Genomic DNA, 21320 nt, shown 5'->3' on the forward strand with positions numbered 1-21320 from the left:
ACTTTTATATGTCAATGTATAGCCAATGAAATAAGCTTTCTGTTGACGTATAAAAGTTGATGGGTTAGTGGTACGGTTTTGTCGCAAGAGAACGTACAAATTTTTAAAAGTTAAATTACAAAATTCATAATTAAAAACTTTATTTATGTCTAAATTTGAATGGTAGATGTATACAAAAAAGTATTTTATGAATTTTTACGATAAAAGATGATGCCCCTGCAGAGTTGGCTTAATGGACGCCATTTTGGACTTTTTGCTTTTAATGTCAGTGTTACTATCTGCATGATTTGGTCTCTGCCATATTTTATTGCACCCATATGTGCAGACTGTCCACACCGCATGCAAATTTCTGGGACACCCTGTCTAAACAAAAAAGTGAAATTTGTAATATTTATATATGAAATAAAAACAGTGCACTTTCCACTCTTAATAGAATTTTCACTGGGACACGCATCTTTCTTATGGTTTCGTAACTCTACAATATATCATGTTCCGGTTAATAATTTTCAAGTATACCGGGGTTTTTCTTCTTGGTTTCGCCTCAATTACCATATATACAGGGTGGAGTGGCTGCATACCTTCACTTATTCCTTTAGGCGTGTGTTTACATCAAAGTAAAATATGACAAATCTCCTGGTAATGGACGATTCAAATACGTTTGGTATTCATATCACCTTCGCTTGAAAATGATTAGCGTTGCAAATGTTTAGGGCAAATTGAAACCACAAGATAAATTGTAACTTAGTATATTTTATACATTTAGAAATAATTTTATTTTTAATGTCATAATCTCCTGCTAGTTTTAAGACGGGATCATTAATTACAAACGCTTTACATAAGGTACTTGATTTGTCCTACATTCACCATCATTCATCAAACATACAATTTATGACATAAGGTAATAATATATTACAGGTATCACTAAATAACTCTCAGTAACCTTGCCGCTAATGGCAAGTCCTCCAATATAGTTTTTTTTTGTTAAAATATTTATACCTCCATTACCGCTTTGAACAAAACGAAATTATTTGGCGTAAAATTACTACTACTGGTACGGATTGAATTCAAAGAAGCTTCGATCAAGGGATTCAAATGGAATTTAACCAGCGTAAACCTTCAAATCTCTTTGGTATGTAGCTCCTTTTTTTTAGTAAATCGCGAAAGTTTAAAAAAAATAAGTTATTAAGCCTTAAAAAAGTCTTTGAAAATTTTTACTGGCAATTCCAAAATCTTTTATAAAACCTGTCAGGTAAAATAATTAAGCACCACATATGCAATATACAGGATGATTCATAATTTCTAGAAAATAATTAATGTGATAATTAAAAATGTCAGTTAAATCAAAATTCCATTGATGGTCGAAAAGCGTTCTTAAAACTGTCATTTTCTCACTACAAGTAAGTTTTACAGGCGATTTTGCCCCTGTTCTTTTAAACTGTGTTTTTGGCCATTCAAACTTTGACAGCGTTTTTCTCCCTGACTGTACTTGAGTTTGTAGTGTTTTTTTCAGGTTATTAAATAGGAAATATAATGAGGATTCAAAAAATGTTCTTAAAACTGTCATTTTCTCACTACAAGTAAGTTTTACAGGCGATTTTGTCCCTGACTGTTCTTTTAAACTGTGTTTTTGGCCATTCAAACTTTGACAGCGTTTTTCTCCCTGACTGTACTTGTTTTTGTAATGTTTTTTTTATGTTATTAGATAGGAAATTTAATGAGGATTCCAAAAATGTTCTTAAAACTGTGATTTTCTCACTTCAAGTGTGTTTTACAGGCGATTTTGTCCCTGACTGTCCTTTCGAACTGTGTTTTTGGCAATTCAAATTTTAAGAGCGTTTTTCTCCCTGACTGTACTTGATTTTGTAGTATTTTTTCAGGTTATTAGATAGGAAATTTAATGAGGATTCCAAAAATGTTCTTAAAACTGTCATTTTCCTCACTACAAGTAAGTTTTACAGGCGATTTTGTCCCTGACCGTCCTTTTAAACTGTGTTTTTGGCCATTCAAACTTTGACAGCGTTTTTCTCCCTGACTGTACTTGATTTTGTAGTGTTTTTTTCAGGTTATTGGATAGGAAATTTAATTAGGATTCCAAAAATGTTCTTAAAACTGTCATTTTCTCACTACAAGTAAGTTTTACAGGCGATTTTGTCCCTGACCGTCCTTTTGAACTGTGTTTTTGGAAATTCAAACATTGACAGCGTTTTTCTCCCTGACTGTACTTAATTTTGTAGAGTTTTTTTCAGGTTATTGGATAGGAAATTTAATGAGGATTCCAAAAATGTTCTTAAAACTGTCATTTTCTCACTTTAAGTGTGTTTTACAGGCGATTTTGTCCCTGACTGTCCTTTTGAACTGTGTTTTTGGCAATTCAAATTTTAAGAGCGTTTTTCTCATTGACTGTACTTGATTTTGTAGTATTTTTTCAGGTTATTAGATAGGAAATTTAATGAGGATTCCAAAAATCTTCTTAAAACTGTCATTTTCCTCACTACAAGTAAGTTTTACAGGCGATTTTGTCCCTGACTGTCCTTTTAAACTGTGTTTTTGACCATTTAAACTTTGACAGCGTTTTTCTCTCTGACTGTACTTGATTTTGTAGTATTTTTTTAGTGTATTAGATAGGAAATTTAATGAGGATTCCAAAAATGTGCTTAAAACAGTCATTTTCTCACCACAAGTGGGTTTTACAGGAGATTTTGTCGCAGACTGATCGATGATGTGACCGTTTTTACAGTTTAAATGATATTCTGAACCTCACGTGACTATATTTAAACTTAAATTTATATAATGAAGGTCACTTAACTGTTATTAAGGTTAAACTGACATTTGTCGAACCAATCACTTATCGATATTTTGGCCCAGCCCTAAAAAGTATAGTTTGCAGATTATAGTCAAGAAACTTATGTATTGATTTTATCTTATTTTTATGAATGCAACAAAATAAGATAAATTGTGCATAATATGATTTTTTGAGACAACTTCAAACCTGAAAAGTCACAGTTAGCTGTGACTGTTCAAAGTCACGTGACTCTTCAACCATAAGAATCTTTAAAGTAACGTGACCTCTTACTCAGTAAAGTCCGTTCCAGGCCAGGTGGCAATGACGTAATAATTGTCGTTCCTTTATTAACAAACGTAATTGTTCGGGGTTCAGAAATGACTCCACGTCTGTAATTTGACAATGTGTCATCTGATCAACATAATTAAAAAACGTTCTAGTGTCATGTGACAAACTGTCAAATTACTTCACGAAGTGTGCGCGGAACGCCATTGAAAATTATTAATTTTGATTTTTTGACGTTTGTCGACATAATTTGAAATTATTGATTTAGTTTAGGCTATCACGTGACGTCACCTGGACCGGATTTTTCGGATTTTTTCATGAATATCTCGAAAACGGTTCGTTAAGAAATTTTTCAGAAATTTTTGAAATTAAAAAATAGTTTTTGATTCCTTAATAGCTTTAGGTTAATGGTAGAATTGTGACGTGGAATATCTAGGGTGCCACGTCCTAAAAACAGTCAAAATTGTCATAATTTCCAGTTAGAGCAAAATAAATGTCAGATTTGTGTTCCCCAGTTTCAAATTAGTAAAAATGTCACTTCTCATCTTAAGACAGAAGTAAATTTGAATGTGACGTCTCAATTAATGTCGTCACTGCCACTTCTCCTGGAACAGAGTGTTGTTTTTTTTTGTGTGACTCTATATCGTTACTATAAGCTCTAGTGACAAATGAATCACCTTGTATAATGCCTGTTTTAGCACCAAGTTAATAAAAGTACCAAAAAAATTATAAAGCTGCTGTGAAACGTAAAAAAAAAAATGTACTAATTAAATTATTGCACCAAAAATCATTTCCCCTAGTCTACGACTCTAGCATATTTCTAATTGGCGGTCTCAGGCTCTCAGGTTTTTGTCATATAGGGTGATTCAAGAAAAAAATTAATTTACAAACCAAGTGACTGAGACCCTGTGGAAAAAACACATTATGTACAAATAATAGGCGTAATTTTCCGCTCTGTCCTGATGTTGCTATAAATATAAAAACTATTTACAAACATCTGAGATCTACACTCCGAAACTTTAAAAATTAAAAAGGAAAAAACAATGAAATTCAACAACAACATGAATAACGTATACACACAATCACTGGTCACAGTTTTTCCATCTTTTTAGAGAGTTCGGCTAATGTTGTTAAATTAGTTACTAAACTGGTGGTGTAGTCATTACACTGCTGGCCATACCCTGAAACAATAGAAATGTTTGTTAGTAATGTGCTAATATCGATACGTAAGTCCAGTCTGGATGACTGTGTGGTTTTTAAAACCATTTAATCGATACGAAAGGCGAAAAAAATGTTTAATATTTGATGGTATAAATACAGCTTTTCACGATTCTAGGACAACAAAATAACACGTTGTCGATAAATCTGAAAACTGCTTGTAGCCTAGTTTATTAAAATATTCACGTTTTCTCTTGGCGGTTTAAGAGAGCGTAGCAAGTTGTCCGTGCAATTTTTATTTTATTTTATTATTTTTAATAATAAAACACCACTAAAACACACAAAATTTTAGGTTAGGATGTGTACAATATTTAATTGCAACCGGTTTCTAGGTACGTTTCCCAACGTGGGTATTGTTCTACTACAGACAACATATTTAACCTTGACCGCAGTGGAAATAATACACTATACGCAATTAATGGTTTACTATTAATAATGTCAAAATATAATTAATCTTTTGACATTCAACCCAATTCAGTAGTACAATAGACGTATCAAGCGGAAGTAAACTCCATAAGTCAACCTTAACTCCTGTAACATGTTTTCATTAGTTAACTATTAATAATCAACTAATTTGAATTTGTAAACAAGAGTTAACAAATCAAATGAACGAATTGTGTATCGATACTTTTGGTCTAGCACTATTTGTAGAAACAATAACCACATCAACCTAATACAAATTTAACTGATTTTAGTGGTTTTACTCACTATTTCACATAATTGTATCAAAATATCTATAACTAAGTGATCATGGAACCGTCGATAATAAAATAATTCTTATTTTCTTCTAATACCTAATTTAGAAAGTCTGCTACACTATCGATATTTGACCCATGCCCATAGGAAATTAACTATAATGGAATTTTATGGTTTTTTTTTAACGTAATATTGCCTAAAGCTACGCTGAGATAGTTAACAAGTGTCAACAAGTAGAAAGTCATTAATCAATAGGTAATTGAACTAGTAAAGGAGTGTTGCAGATGACGTTAAAGGAACAAAAATAGATAACCAGATATACACAGTGTTTGACTAAAAAGGACGAAGACTGAATAAGTAAGTGTAGTTTATGGAAAAAGTGAAATATGTTCCTTGATTTTAACCTCCAAATTTTCGAAATGACTTTGATTTTCAACAACAATTCAGAAATCCAAAAAAAAATGTCCGTTTGTCTATTTAGTGTGACGCACTGCACCGAATAGATCATTCCAGAACACGTGACTTTGACAGACGTTTGTTATGTTTGCTGTGGGACAAAATGGTACCTCTGTACCTGTCAAAAACCAAAGTTATGTTAAAAAAGTAATTCAGCATTAAAAAGAAAAGTGGAGGTTAGGTTAGGTTAGGTTACATGTGTTAAACTGATTGAGATGGCTAAATGCCCCAAACTTCTAAATGAAAACTGACTGATCAGTTAAAAAACCAAACTTATGTTAAAGAAGAATTAAGTTCCTTCAGCATAAAAACGAAGAGTGGAAGGAGGTGTTGAAGTGACTTATAGTTGGCTAAATGCCCGGAATATCTTGAAGAAGCCTGACTAATTGTATTCAAAAAACCAAACTTATGTAAAAGAAGAAAAGAGAACGAATGAGTTGGCATGACTAAGCTGACTAAATGCCCGGAAGTTCTAAAAACAGATTGATCTATGTCCAAAGCCAATGTTTGGTAAGAAAGATCTGTTCTCTTCTACTCCAGAGATTCAATGAAGAAGACAGATCGATTTCAAAAGGCAAACTTATGCAAAAGAAGAATTAGGTCTTTCTAGAATCAAAAAAGATGAGTGTAAAGGAATCTGAGCTGGCTTAATTCTCGAAAATTTCTAAAAGAACACTAACTGATTTTATGCAACCACGCATACACGACATGGATTCTGATAATACTGGACACATCCAGAAGACTGCAACAGTGACCTCATTGGCCAAGCAGTCACATGGCCACTCTCATTAGACTGTGCATTTACGTCACTTTGACAGATACGCTTATGGAGTTTTCGGTCATCTTCGTTTGGAGCACTGGTTTGGAATTGTTCTCTCTTTACTGGGTGTCCAAAATATGATGGGAATTCCAAAAAGAAGACTGATTTATGTAAAAAACTACTATCAAATTTTAAAGGTAAATAGTAAGACGCTCAAACATTTGATCAACTGTCAAATTGCCCGCTCAGTGTAGTGTCAAAATGGAGCGACATCTATACTGAGTCATTGCAAACTTTGAAACAATTACAGACATTAACAACTTACATAGACGTGTCATGTTTAATAAATTTAATAGAAAGTAGTAGAAAAACTGAATACTTACGTTAGTAGACCCGGATTGTCCGTAGGATACCACGAGTATTGTGGGAGGTAGTTATGGGTTGGAGGGTGCGGATGAGGAGTGGGATGAGGTGGATGGGAGTGAACAGGTTGTTGAGGTTTGACGTCCCAACCGCCCCCAGGACTGGGCGCCGGCTGCCCAGACATGTCCGAGCCGGGCGTCGAACTGGGCGTCGGACTGGGATGTTGCATGTAGCCGCCCGTCGCTGGAGAACCACTCGAAGAACCACCTCCTGCAACAGAAACAACGGTTTGTTTTTTGTTTTTTTTCTTCCAGTGTTGGTTCGATGGATGGTTTATGATGGTACAGATGGAAAAATGGTTTACCTTCATGCTTAATCCTACCTTGCATCATATTCTGGCCTTGAGGTCCTGGACTGGAGGAGGGAATGTTGTTACCCCCACTACCCAGCAATCCTGAATGCGAACTCGAATTGCCGTTGTTGTTTGTACTACCGGTGACTTGGGCTGCTTTCATCATTTTTTTGTATTTACTTCTTCGGTTTTGGAACCAAATTTTCACCTGAAACAAAATCCAAAAATTAGCTTTCAGAATCTCATTTGTCGTTCTGTGAAAACACGTGACTAAGTGGCAAAATCACATTGGTAATAGTTCTTCTTATTTTTTATACAGGTGTGGTAAATCCAAAAGCGACCATAGGAAAACCGTGTAACTGACAGAGAAACGTAGATAATTGCATGCGCGGGACAAAGACAGAAAACGAAAAAATATCAAGTAGGCCATATTTTCAACGCGCTGTTGCCAAACGCCGTCAGTAAGTTTGTCGAGGGTATTAAATACTTACGGCGTTTGACAACAGCGCGCTAAAAATATGGCCTACTTGATATTTTTTTCGTTTTCTGTCTTTGTCCCACGCATGCAATTATCTACGTTTCTCTGTCAGTTACACGGTTTTCCTATAGTCGGTTTTGGATTTATCACACCTGTATATGACTGACAATATTATCACCTTGTCATTGATTATTGTTAATGAAAACTGGAACAATTCCGACTATTTTTCTCGTCATTAAAACAAACTGTTATACAATATTTTAGGATTTAAATTGGATAAATATATTTTTACAATAATCTGTACTATTAATACATATTTAATTTCAAAATAACGGAATATGAGTCATTAATCATGCCGATCTGTAATTAGTGCAAAACCCAGGCTGCATTGTTAATTTAGAAATTTTTAATTGTTTATCAGACAGTGATGATTGATTGCCTTAATATTTAAACAAATTATTTGACTATAAACCTTAGGAAATTCTCAAGTAGTTACAAACTGGCTGAGACACTTTTTGTTCAAAGTTTATTGCGATACAAGGAATTGCAAAGTAGTGATCAATCCTGCAAAGCACCAAAAAAAGCGTATACAGTGGTCTCTGTCTATATAAAGTGTAATTTTTCTTTGTTAACATCAGCATAATAACACCATAGGCAGCTTGGAGCACCGTATAAGTAAAATCAGGTGGCTTTGCATGTATGCTGGTTTTGCGATCGGACAAGGACTTTTTTCGAGCGCAAACAAAGGAAATGTCATCGCAGGAAAGGAAGTGTTTTGATATCGCCAGGTATATATGAATTCACCCCATTGTCGTTGGTTCTACCAATTTTAGACAATTTAGCGATACGCGTATGCCAGTCTACGAATGCCCTCGGGCTTTTTAAAGGTTGTACGCTATAAGCAAAGGAAATGTTACAAGGTCTCCAAGATCGTGGAGATTGGAATGTTTTGTAATCTCTCTCTCACTTTTTTTCTGTTCGCTCGTTGCTTTTAATTACTATTCGTCGTGAATAATGAAAAGTTGAAGACTTCCCGTGCAACGACAGGTTACTTTGGTAACTCGCCCTGTATAAGGTTTTATGCAAATACTGTCAAGAAGAAGGCTGTAACTTGTCACGACAAAACTGTAATTTATTTGTATCGATATTCTATGCCATCACTATATTATCTCTGTTCTGGCAACATTGTCACTACAGAATGTCAACTGTCAGGTTAATTAACAGGGTTGCCAGTGTTTCATTATACTATTATAGGTTAGTTGTACATTTTTTTTCTACCGTGGGTATAGTTTGTGATTGGTCAAGAAAAAGTAGCAAACTGAAAAAATGCCATTTTTGCAAAAAGTGCAATTTTGGCAGTTTTTTATTTTGCTCCAGAAGGGTTCTAATGCACAGCAAAGGGCATATTTATGCCAAAGGACCTTAAATTAAGTAAAATAAGTACAAAAAAAGCATTTTAAATTTTTTTTTTTTTTTAAAAAATTGAAAGAATGGGGGGGTATTTGAGTGTTTTTTTTACTACTTTTTGAAATTCAATATCTCAGTAACGTGAAGAACTAGAGAGGCCAGTTTTGGCTCATTTTGTAGTATTTTCTAAGCTCTTTCCAATAGTAGGTTAATGAAATTGTTAGGAGTTTAAATAAAAAAGATACGACCTTTCAAAAATTGAAAAAATGCCATTTTTGCAAAAAGTGCAATTTTGGCAGATTTTTATTTTGCTCCAGAAGGGTTCTAATGCACAGAAAAGGGCATTTTTATGCCAAAGAACCTTAAATTAGGTGAAATAAGTACAAAAAAAGCACTTTAAAATTTTTAATTTTCAAAAAAATTGAAAGAATGGGGGGGTATTAGGGGTGTTTTTTTACTACTTTTTGAAATTCAATAACTCGGTAACGTGAAGAGCTAGAGATGCCAGTTTTGGCTCATTTTGTAGTGTTTTTTAAGCTCTTTCGAATAGTGGGTTAGTGAAATTGCTAGGAGTTTAAATAAAAAAAATACGACCTTTCAAAAATTGAAAAAATGTCATTTTTGCAAAAAGTGTAATTTTGGCAGTTTTTTATTTTGCTCTAGAAGAGGTGTACTGCACAGCAAAGGCCATATTTATGCCAAAGGATCTTAAATTAAGTAAAATAAGTACAAAAAAAGCATTTTAAAATTTTTTATTTTTTAAAAAAATTGAAAGAATGGGGGGGTATTAGGGGTGCTTTTTTACTACTTTTTGAAATTCAATATCTCAGTAACGTGAAGAACTAGAGAGGCCAGTTTTGGCTCATTTTGTAGTATTTTCTAAGCTCTTTCCAATAGTAGGCTAATGAAATTGCTAGGAGTTTAAATAAAAAAGATACGACCTTTCAAAAATTGAAAAAATGCCATTTTTGCAAAAAGTGCAATTTTGGCAGATTTTTATTTTGCTCCAGAAGGGTTCTAACGCACAGAAAAGGGCATATTTATACCAAAGGACCTTAAATTAAGTAAAATAAGTATAAAAAAAGCACTTTAAAATTTTTCATTTTCAAAAAAATTGAAAGAATGGGGGGGTATTTGAGTGCTTTTTTTACTACTTTTTGAAATTCAATATCTCAGTAACGTGAAGAACTAGAGAGGCCAGTTTTGGCTCATTTTGTAGTATTTTCTAAGCTCTTTCCAATAGTAGGTTAATGAAATTGTTAGGAGTTTAAATAAAAAAGATACGACCTTTCAAAAATTGAAAAAATGCCATTTTTGCAAAAAGTGGAAATTTGGCAGATTTTTATTTTGCTCCAGAAGGGTTCTAACGCATAGAAAAGGGCATATTTATACCAAAGGACCTTAAATTAAGTAAAATAAGTACAAAAAAAGCACTTTAAAATTTTTAATTTTCAAAAAAATTGAAAGAATGGGGGGGTATTAGGGGTGTTTTTTTACTACTTTTTGAAATTCAATAACTCGGTAACGTGAAGAGCTAGAGATGCCAGTTTTGGCTCATTTTGTAGTGTTTTTTAAGCTCTTTCCAATAGTGGGTTAGTGAAATTGCTAGGAGTTTAAATAAAAAAGATACGACCTTTCAAAAATTGAAAAAATGCCATTTTTGCAAAAAGTGCAATTTTGGCAGTTTTTTATTTTGCTCTAGAAGAGTTGTACTGCACAGCAAAGGCCATATTTATGCCAAAGGATCTTAAATTAAGTAAAATAAGTACAAAAAAAGCACTTTAAAATTTTTCATTTTCAAAAAAATTGAAAGAATGGGGGGGTATTTGAGTGCTTTTTTTACTACTTTTTGAAATTCAATAACTCGGTAACGTGAAGAGCTAGAGATGCTAGTTTTGGCTCATTTTGTAGTATTTTCTAAGCTCTTTCCAATAGTAGGTTAGTGAAATTGCTAGGAGTTTAAATAAAAAAGATACGACCTTTCAAAAATTGAAAAAATGTCATTTTTGCAAAAAGTGCAATTTTGGCAGTTTTTTATTTTGCTCCAGAAGTTTTTAAGTTACAAAGTAAAAACGTCACTTAAATCAACGATTAATTAAAACTTCTACATCAATCTAAGTATTTAAAGTGCTGCTGGGAATCAAAAATAATTCATAATAACTTCAAATCAGAAACTCAATTTCTGATCATTTTTCCAATAGGATTTAAATCAGAAGATATAGTAATAATTTTCCTAGTAAATTGACGAATAAGTTGTCTCTTTTAATTTGCTCGCTTAGCAACACGTGACAAACATAATTTATAATTATTCTCAAATTAAATTGATAGGTAAATTGAAATCTATGTCCGACTTCTGAAAACAATTATCAGACAGTGTAATTTTGTTTTTTTTTTTTAATGGAAATTCAGAGAAATTAGTGCACGCAGTTATTATTAGAATTACCCAATTAAAGTACAAACAGCATTAATTAAAATTTTACCAGTTAGCGGATTTTTTTATTCAAATTAATGAATAGTTAATAGAAAAACAGAGTTTTTTGATTTGTGACGTTCCACTTGGTAGTTTTAAAGATTCATGCACATTTCAGTTAGAGTTTTTACGAAATTATGTATGCATATTACATGTGAATTACAACAACAAGGTTTGTTAATTTTTGAAGCTAAGAGTAGTAGTAGTTGAATAACGCCATTTTAGTTAAGTCACATGATCGCCTTGTTAAACTTCAGCTGATCAACTGTCAGATTGAAGCATAACTACACGAAAAGTATCGATAATGTTGTTGATGAATCAGGATAATCGACAAAACAAAATATGGACTCTAGACTATAAACCCATTTTTATTTAAATTTAGCTTTTTAATGTATGCACCGAGTTGTGTATATAAAGCATTCCAGACACAATTTGAAGTATCAATTAATCAGAAACCAGTCAAATTAGGCTAATTAGGAAATTTGGTTCAGTAGAAATCAACCGTAAACCGACCAGTGATTACGACCCAACGCTTAATTGATCCGCAATTTAGTTTGGTCAAAAACTACTAGAGATGTGGCTGTCAATCGACGATTCGTTCAAGACAACTTTACCAACAAACACACAACCATAAACCATAGCAACTTAGGCGCAACGAAAACTTTTACGCTGGCTCGGTAATATTGGGTGTCGACTAGCTGTCTCTTAATAATTAAGGTAACGCCTTCGAGGATTTCACTGGAACCGAGAAAACGTTTACCAACCCCCCCTTTATAATTAACTTAGCGCATTTTTGTAGTTTTCTGATCTTAAGCTCGAAATCGAGGGTGCAACGAACGCTTAACAAGCCCGCCGTCATCCAGGTCATTTGTCGTAAAAATCGGATAACCTCGACGGTTTGTGTCTTAGATGATGTTGATGATCCAGTTACAACTTGCGACCTCATTTCTCATATACGTGGATGACGTTTCAATGTAGTTAGATTCTGATCTGTGATCTTGAACCAGTTAATTGGGTATACTTAGTTTTTTTATGGCCAGTTTTACAGGGCACTGTTAAACGTCAAAACTTGAAGTTAAACTGAACCTATACAGATGTGGACCCTTAATTTTATAACACAAACAATAAACCGTATTTTTGACAGCAATTACGTAACTAGATGATGTTTCATGTTACTAATGCAGTCATGCAGTAACTGTCAAAAAATGTCTTCTTATCTAATGACAGTTTTTTACTGTTATGTTGCTGAAATGATGAATACTAAATCAAGTGTCAAGACAGTATTAAAGACTGTTATACCCCCCCTAATACCCTCCCCATTATTTCAATTGTTTTGAAAATGAAAAATTTTAAAGTGTTTTTTTTATACTTATTTTACTTAATTTAAAGTCTCAGGTTTGCTGTGCATTAGAACCCTTCTGGAGCAAAATAAAAAACTGCCAAAATTGCACTTTTTTCAAAAATGGCATTTTTTCAATTTTTGAAAGGTCGTATATTTCACTAACCCACTATTGGAAAGAGCTTAGAAAATACTACAAAATGAGCCAAAACTGGCATCTCTAGCTCTTCACGTTACCGAGATATTGAATTTAAAAAAATAGTTAAAAAAACAGCCCTAATACCCACCCATTTTTTTCAACTTTTCTGAATTGAATTTTCAGATTTTCCAATTTTTTCCGGAAACTTTCTGAAAATTTTCTATACATAACCTAAACACTTTTCAAAATAATATTATTTATAACTGGACAACACATTCCCAGTATAAAAGCTTCAATCTTTCGGTAGCGTGACATTTCCACTATATATAGTATACAGGGTGATCAAAAGACAATTTCAAGGGCTACAAATTGGTATATTGAACCACCCTGTAACTGTTAAAATAACCGAGTTATGGGCTGTCACAGTAAAAACTGTCAAAATCAAACTTTACAACAAAGAACTAATTTTTAACAGTAAATAACTCAGTTATTCAACGTTTTAGGTAAAAACGCTATACAGGGTGGTCAAAAGAGAATTTCAAGGGCTACAAATTGGTATATTGAACCACCCTATAATTGTCAAAATAATCGAGTTATTGACAATACTATGGAGTAGTTTACAGGGTGATTCAATGAATTTTTAACATCCATTTTATAAAAAAAATACCAAATATAAATCTTGTAGATATTTGCATATACTTTATTCCTAGATAATCCATCAGTATACTGGGTGTCCCAAATTTGAGCAACAAACCAAACTTATAATTTTTTATTCGATTTTTACAATCTACGTTAAATTCTAGGCCTACTTGATGTAAAATGTATCGATAATCAATTGTTTTTGCTCTAGCAGCCTATTTTGACCAGCCTCCTCGAAAGCAGAAATTCCCAATTTGAGCGAAATTTTGGTGCGCTTTTCCAGAAAATCGTTCATAACTCGCTTATTTGAAACACCCTGTATAAACACACCGTATAACAAAAGAAAGCTAATGAATGGGGCTATCACGTGACGTTGAGTGGGCACGACTATGTTGTTCCGTTTAGCCGCTAGAGGGCGTGAAAGTTGACTCTCGTTTTTTTGCAGTTTTAGCTCAATATCTCAGGAACGTTTCAGTTTAGAGGTCTTAATTTTCACCACAAATGCACCTCGATGGGATGCAACTTTTACCTGCTATACACTTTTTTGGTACCATGCACTGTTTTACCTTGAAAAATTAAAAACTTGAATTGTCAAGAATTTTCAAGGGTGTGCTTGCGATTTTTTTCAGAAAATTTTATATTTTTAAAATTAACCTCATCTGCTTAAATACTTTCAGGATAATAGTACAAAAATGACGTAAAGTCTCATTTGTCAAAATGTCATTTTGCAAGGGGGCCACGCCCTAAAGTGTCAAAATTGACATAATTTCAAGATCATCTCCGAAACGGTGCCAGTTAGAGCAAAATGAACGTCAGATTTGTGTTCCCCAGGTCCAAATTAGTTAAAAAATCACTTTGATTAAGGAAAATCTAAAATGGTCGCCGTTAGTATAGTAGGCCCAAAAAATTCCTAGTATAGATTAAATTTTCGTGCACTTTCCAGAAAACTGTCCATAACTTGCTTATTTGAAACACCCTGTATAAACACACCGTAGAACAAAAGAAAGCTAATGAATGGGGCTATCACGTGACGTTGAGCGAGCACGACTATGTTGTTTCGTTTAGCCGCTAGAGGGCGTCAAAGTTGACTTTCGTTTTTTGCAGTTTTTGCTCAATATCTCAGGAACGTTTCAGGTTAGAGGTCTGAATTTTTACCACAAATGCACCTCGATGGGATGCAACTTTTACCTGCTATACACTTTTTTGGTACCATGCACTGTTTTACCTTGAAAAATTAAAAACTTGAATTGTCAAGAATTTTCAAGGGTGTGCTTGCGATTTTTTTCAGAAAATTTTATATTTTTAAAATTAACCTCATCTGCTTAAATACTTTCAAGTTAATAGTACAAAAATGACGTAAAGTGTCATTTCTCAAAATGTCATTTTGTAAGGGTGCCACGCCCTAAAGTGTCAAAATTGACATAATTTCAAGGTCATCTCCGAAACGGTGCCTGTTAGAGGAAAATGAACGTCAGATTTGTATTCCCCAGGTTCAAATTAGTTAAAAAAATCACTTTGATTAGGGAAAATCTAAAATGGTCGCCGTTAGTATAGTAGGCCCAAAAAGTTCCTAATTTAGATTAAATTTGCGTGCATTTTTCCAGAAAATCGTCCATAACTTGCTTATTTGAAACACCATACCATAACAAAAGAAAGCTGATTAATTGGGCTATCACGTGACGTTGAGCGGGCATGGCTAAGTTGCCCGGTTTAGCCGCTAGAGGGCGTCAAAGTTGATTCTCGTTTTTTTTGCAGTTTTAGCTCAATATCTCAGGAACGTTTCCGGTTAGCGGTCTGAAATTTGTACCACAAATGCAACTTTTACCTTCTATACACTTTTTTGGTACCATTCACTTGAAAAATTAAAAACTAGAATAGTCAAGAATTTTCGAGTGAAAATTTTAATTTTTCAAAATTAACCTCAACTGACTAAATACCTTCAAGTTAATAGTACAAAAATGTAAAAAACAAATTATTTTTAAAATTTCCGGTAATTTTTCCGGAAATTTTACATTCCTGGTGTTGGCTATTTGTTTTTCTACGTAATAAAATCAACGTAAAGTGTGTTTACTGGGCTGTTATTCTAAGAAACTTTGATGCTTAATGGGAAATTAATTACTTCGCGCCACTAATTTACGTGCCATTCTTCGGTCAGGAAGGACAGGTGACGTTTTTGGTGTAAAATCTGCCAAAATTATGTTTAAACTAAACTTATGTTCTTAAATTCAAGATTGTTAAGGTATAATCAAACGTTTCAATTTGTTATCAAATATCCTAATTGGAAAATCCTCCACAGCACTAGATTTGTTAAAAACAAATAACAACCGTAAATTAGTTTTTAAAATTCACCTAAACCTAAATGGATTATTTGTACCAGCAATCTTGATGCTTATGATAAATAAAAAACAGAAAAAACACATTGAAATTGTTATAAAAGTGTTAATTGTCCGGTTATTAATAATTAACGATTGAAAAATTGGAAAGTATCAACCTTCACCTGTTTTTCTATTTAAAAAAAAAACCGCCGTATTGTAATATTCCCCAACATACCGGATCGATAAAAAGTGTCTTATTTACTTTGGTAATTGAAAAGAATTTCCAAGTGGCTTAGAACCAAGAATTTTTTCAGATTCGAACATTTTCCTAATGGTCTTTCATAATACGGTAATAAATTAATAACGTTACAGTAAAAAAAAATTGCTTTCAATAGATTAAGCGGGTTTATAGAACAGGCCTTATCCACTTCTGCATAGACTGGTCGTCAAGGTGAATAATACCGTTCTTTTGCTACCAGCATCGAGCCCGATAATGAGTTATGCTTACTACGTAAAATATATAAAAGTAAAATAAAAAGAATTTTACAGCGGAGTGTACAATTACGCCTTAGGCCGTATTCCGTTTCCGCTTTACACATGGCAGAACATACATTACGAATGGTACCATTTTTGTAGGGAGCGGCAAACGATTCTCCCACGATGACGAACCTATGCAACGTGCTATTTGCATTGGCCGCTACATTGGGTTCTTCTAACTTTCCGCCGTTCAAACATTCGATGGAAAATATAAAAAAGTTTATGCCCGAAATAAATTTCATCGCTGTCCCATAAACTAGACGACTTCTCAACCGGAACCCATTTTTAAAACAGTTAAACGGTTTCTGGTTGTCTCCATTAAGCTTAGCCATGTCGAAAATTAATTCAATTGTTTTATCATTGTGACAAGATAATTTATGTTTAAAGCTTTATAATAATCGTTCGCTTTGTATAATAATTTTTTGGTAGAGTGATTAATTGCAGCTGAACGCAAATCCTTAACCGTGTATACTACCATCATCACTCGACCCACCACATGTGCTTGTACATACTTGTACAGTTTACCACAGTTAACATACAGTCTAAATAACAACGCACTTAATATCAGGCCAGTACCTGCACCACCTGACTTGGTGCGGTTAAAGCCCGTTAGGGCTTTCCGACATATTTGCAACGTGAATGACGAATTATCGATCGACGTACACTTAAAGGTGCATAATCAAGAGATATTACAGACAACCGACTACTGAAAGGTAGAAATCCGACAGTATCGATGGCGAGATAAAGTTACCTTCACATGCCTACTAGTTGATGACTCTCTAGAGATGCTAAACATTCTCGATCACAAGAAAGAATCGATATGTGTTATTAAATTCGATCAGTGTTTTCCAGATATTGCAAAAGGCAAAGTTTCACCATAAATAGCAGTAGAACCTTTCCTAATAACAGTTACGTAAAATTTGTTGCAAAATGGACTTTTTTGAACAATTTGTCATATTAGACTTACTTTTCATTATTACGTCATCCCATTTTACTTTGGTTTTTGAGCGGCAACATGATTGAACACCCTGTATATGATCAATCGTGTTAACATGAGGGGTAGACCGCCGATAATGGTTTGTACATCAAAATGTCTTTTTGCTTACAAAATACCTTAAAATGCCTTTAAAATACCTCACAATGCTTCTCTTATTGCTCAAAATGCCTCATAGTGATAATGCCTTAAAACTGCCTAAAATACCTCAAAAAAATTGGTAATTTAAATTTAGACAGAAGTAAAATTGTAAGAACTAGGTCACGTGACTTGATAATTCAATTTTTGAGTGCTTGCAACATTGTAAAGGCCAGTTGACATCTGTCAAAAACAGTCACGTGAACTTCAAAACGCGGTTTTCAAACTTTGAAAAATTGTAAATTAAATTTAGGCAGATGTTAGAACTTAAATTGCAAAACACACGTTATGTGACGTGTATGAAAATGCAATTCTGCATGATCTTGCAACACTGTAAAGGCCAGTTGACATCTGTCAAAATTAGTCACGTGACTTTTAAAATATGGTTTAAAATTTAAACATTTGGTAAATTAAGGCTATTTGAGACCGTTATAAAAGCGGAAATTACAAGAGACACATCACGTGACTTTGATTATGTCATTTTAGAGCTTGCAACACTGGCAAAGCCAACTGACACCTGTCAAAAACAGTCACGTGACTTTAAAATGTAATTTAAATGTTGATCATTTGGTAAATTAAATTTAGACAGTTGTAAAAGCAGAAATTGTAAAATACACGTTATGTGACGTTGCAAATGCAATTCTGCAAGTTCTTGCAACACTGTAAAGTCTAGTTGACATCTGTCAAAATTAGTCACGTGACCTTTAAAATTTGGTAAATTAAGACTACTTTAGACCATTGTAAAAGCTGAAATTGCCAGAGACATCACGTGACTTTGATTATGCCATTTTAGAGCTGGCAACACTGTCAAAGCCAACTGACACCTGTCAGAAACAGTCACGTGACTTTTAAAATGTGGTTTAAAATGTAAAAATTTGCTAAAATAAATTTAGACTATTTTGGACAGTTGTAAAAGCGGAAATTGCAAGTGACACATCACGTGACTTTGATTATGTCATTTTAGAGCTTGCAACACTGTCAAAGCCAACTGACACCTGTCAAAAACAGTCACGTGACTTTAAAATGTAATTTAAATGTTGATTATTTGGTAAATTAAATTTAGACAGTTGTAAAAGCGGAAATTGTAAAATACACGTTATGTGACGTTGCAAATGCAATTCTGCAAGTTCTTGCAACACTGTAAAGTCCAGTTGACATCTGTCAAAATTAGTCACGTGACTTTTAAAATGTGGTTTAAAATGTAAAAATTTGCTAAAGTAAATTTAGACCATTTTGGACAATTGTAAAAGCGTAAATTGCAAGAGACACTCACGTGACTTTGATTATATCATTTTAGAGCTTGCAACACTGTCAAAACCAACTGACACCTGTCAAAAACAGTCACGTGACTTTAAAATGTAATTTAAATGTTCGTCATTCGGTAAATTAAATTTAGACAGTTGTAAAAGCTGAAATTGTAAAATGCACGTTATGTGACGTTAATAATACAACTTTGAGCTTGCAACACTGTAAAAGCTAGTTGACATTGTCAAAAACAGTCACGTGACCTTAAAAATGTAGTTTGTAAATTACATACATAAATTATTATAATAATTTGTAATGAATATTGCTTAAACTCAATATCATGTAACAAAAATTTTACTAACAATTATAATATCAAGATAATATAAATAACAATATAACTTATTTATAAACAAAATTGCAGAAAATCTTGTTTCCTATCAAAACTTATACTGTTTTACATTACAGCCAAGATGTGATCCTATATTGGATGCAATTCGACAGAAAAATGTCGAAAAAAAAAGTGTCATTTCGTAATAACATTTGCAGAAAAAAATATGAGGTTTGATTTGAATGTTTATTGTTTATTTGTGTAGTTTACTTATTGTTTTTGAATTCGTTTTTGATTAATTAAAAAATGTCATTCTTCTTCTTCTTCTAGTGCCTATTCGTTTCAAATATTGGCGACCATCCTGGCTATGATGAGCTTATTGACTGCTGCTTTAAACAGTTTTGTGGTTGTTTTTGAATACCATCTCCTTAGGTTCTTGAGCCATGATATCCTTCTTCTTCCGGGCTCTCTCCTTCCAAACACTTTTCCTTGGAGGTTGGATTTTAAGAGTTTGTATTTGTTATGTCCGAGATATTCCAGCTTCCATCTCTTAATTCATCACCTCTTTTCTTTCCCCACTCTTTCCAGTATTGTTTCGTTGGTCACTCTCTCTACCCATGATATTCTAAAGATCCTTCTGTATAGCCACATCTCAAAAGCTTCTTTTGTGCAGCTTCAGTAAATCAATGTCCATGCCATAGTACAATATGAAGAACACATAGCAGCGCAGGAGTTTTACTTTGATATCTAATTTGAGGTTATGGATTTTGAAGAGTTTAGACATTTTGATGAAGGCATCTCTTGCTTTTTCTATTCTACATCTGATCTCTTAAGAGTGGTCCCACTGTTCGTTTATTAAGGTTCCCAGGTAGACAACATAAACCAAATGTTATTGACAGTTAGGAAATTGTTTGTTGTTTTCTGTTGGACCATATTCATACACATGCGCCTGGACTAGAAATTGGCTGAAAAATAGAACCAGTTCTATTTTTCGTCCATTTTTCAATCCTAATCAATTTTTGGGCCAATTTACTGTATGACACTATCCAATCTACTTTGGACAGAAAATTGTTCAAAAATAAGAAATTGAAAAAAGTTCATTTTACAGTGGCTAAAAAGTCAAAAATAAAGGAGATACAACATTTTTAAAATTTAGGAAGATTTCACTTTTCAAAAAAAAAGTAGAATAATGGTTAGAGTAAGGAAAATTTCTTGCATGAGATCAAAAATGCTTAGAATGACTATCTGCACCCAGTAGACTAGATTAGGTAGAGCGTTATTTAAACACCCTGTATAGGTTTAATTGGGTTAGCACGTGTGGAAACTTGGAAAGAGCAGTTTCAGACGAACATTTTGATTTTTTTACAGTCGCTAAAACCCCTAAAAAAGCAAAAAAACTAAGTTTTCAAAACTTTGATGCAGTCCATAAGTGGAATAGTTCTCCAGTTGTTTCCACTCAAAGTCGTAGATGCAAAACAACCTTCTCGTGAGCTTATTACAGTCCCTGAAACCTCAAAAATGGCGAAAATACGGAATTTTCAATACTTTTTTTGTCACTACTGCACATGTGGACTTACCAGTAGTATTTCTAAAAATTTCCTGAAACATTTTTCGTTCTCCAACGTAATGCCCATAAGTAGAATAGTTCTCCAGTTATTTCCGCTCAAAGTGGTAGATTCAATTGAATCTTCTCGTAGCAATAAAACATTTTTAAATTATCCGAATAATTGACATTATAGAGTCATTAAAAGGGAACGAGAATAGAAAGTTCAGTTCCCTTTAATATTTCAACGTCCGCAATCCTAATGGGTATTTGGTGTTAGTGCAAGCCGATTTCCTTTTGTGATTCTCTGATGATTTTTCCTTTCCTGGGAAAATTCCTTAATTTTTCCTTTTACAACTTAATAAATATGTAGGGGCCTATGTCAGCATCCTGCTGGGTTAATTTGTGCAAGATTTAAGTATGCCCCCCATGAACTAACTACCCTTATTCAATCAATTCGATATTGTGTTCGACGCACGCCCTTGCGGATCGATAATTTTGTTTTAGGGCAAGATTTTTGCGTTAAGATTCAACTAGAATGATGGTGAATGTAACAAGCAAATTAAACTCATCTCGTATTAAACGTTCCGTGTGTTGTTCTAGGCAATAAATCACACATTCATCAAGAGATTTCAATGTGAGTAACAACACAAAGAAACGCATAAGCGGCAACGTTCACGTTTCGTTAGATGTCTTGTGTGTCGCCCTGGGCGCTTTGATCATAATTTTTAATTAACTCTGATGTTTTGTTGCTCGTTCTCGGATACCCATCCTCCACTATTTACGGAATAATCTTGTTTTATAATTGGTTTTTGTTATTAGGGAAAACGTTGAAA

At 33.5% G+C, this 21320-nt stretch overlaps 1 protein-coding gene across 3 annotated transcripts in view; it reads right to left on the reverse strand.

Moving 5' to 3' along the window:
• Positions 1-730: 730 nt before the first annotated feature.
• Positions 731-21320, reverse strand: part of LOC145729854 (homeotic protein distal-less-like) — a 70480-nt gene continuing 49890 nt past the window's right edge. The window contains exons 3-6 of one of the 3 annotated variants that reach the window (XR_014178474.1): positions 6925-7120; positions 6581-6830; positions 1608-4248; positions 731-1427 (exon numbers count right to left, since the gene is read on the reverse strand). Coding sequence is in view for 2 of the 3 variants with exons in the window: in XM_081980781.1 (XP_081836907.1) it covers positions 4230-4248; positions 6581-6830; positions 6925-7120 (465 nt within the window). In the remaining variant the exon portion in view is untranslated. Of the gene's footprint in view, positions 4249-6580; positions 6831-6924; positions 7121-21320 lie in introns of all 3 variants that reach the window. The other 2 variants (XM_081980782.1, XM_081980781.1) reach the window with 2 other exon arrangements.

The sequence above is a fragment of the Ips typographus genome, linkage group LG5, assembly GCF_016097725.1.
Source record: "Ips typographus isolate SLU linkage group LG5, UJ_Ityp_2.0, whole genome shotgun sequence".
In the NCBI taxonomy this organism is placed as follows: domain Eukaryota; kingdom Metazoa; phylum Arthropoda; class Insecta; order Coleoptera; family Curculionidae; genus Ips; species Ips typographus.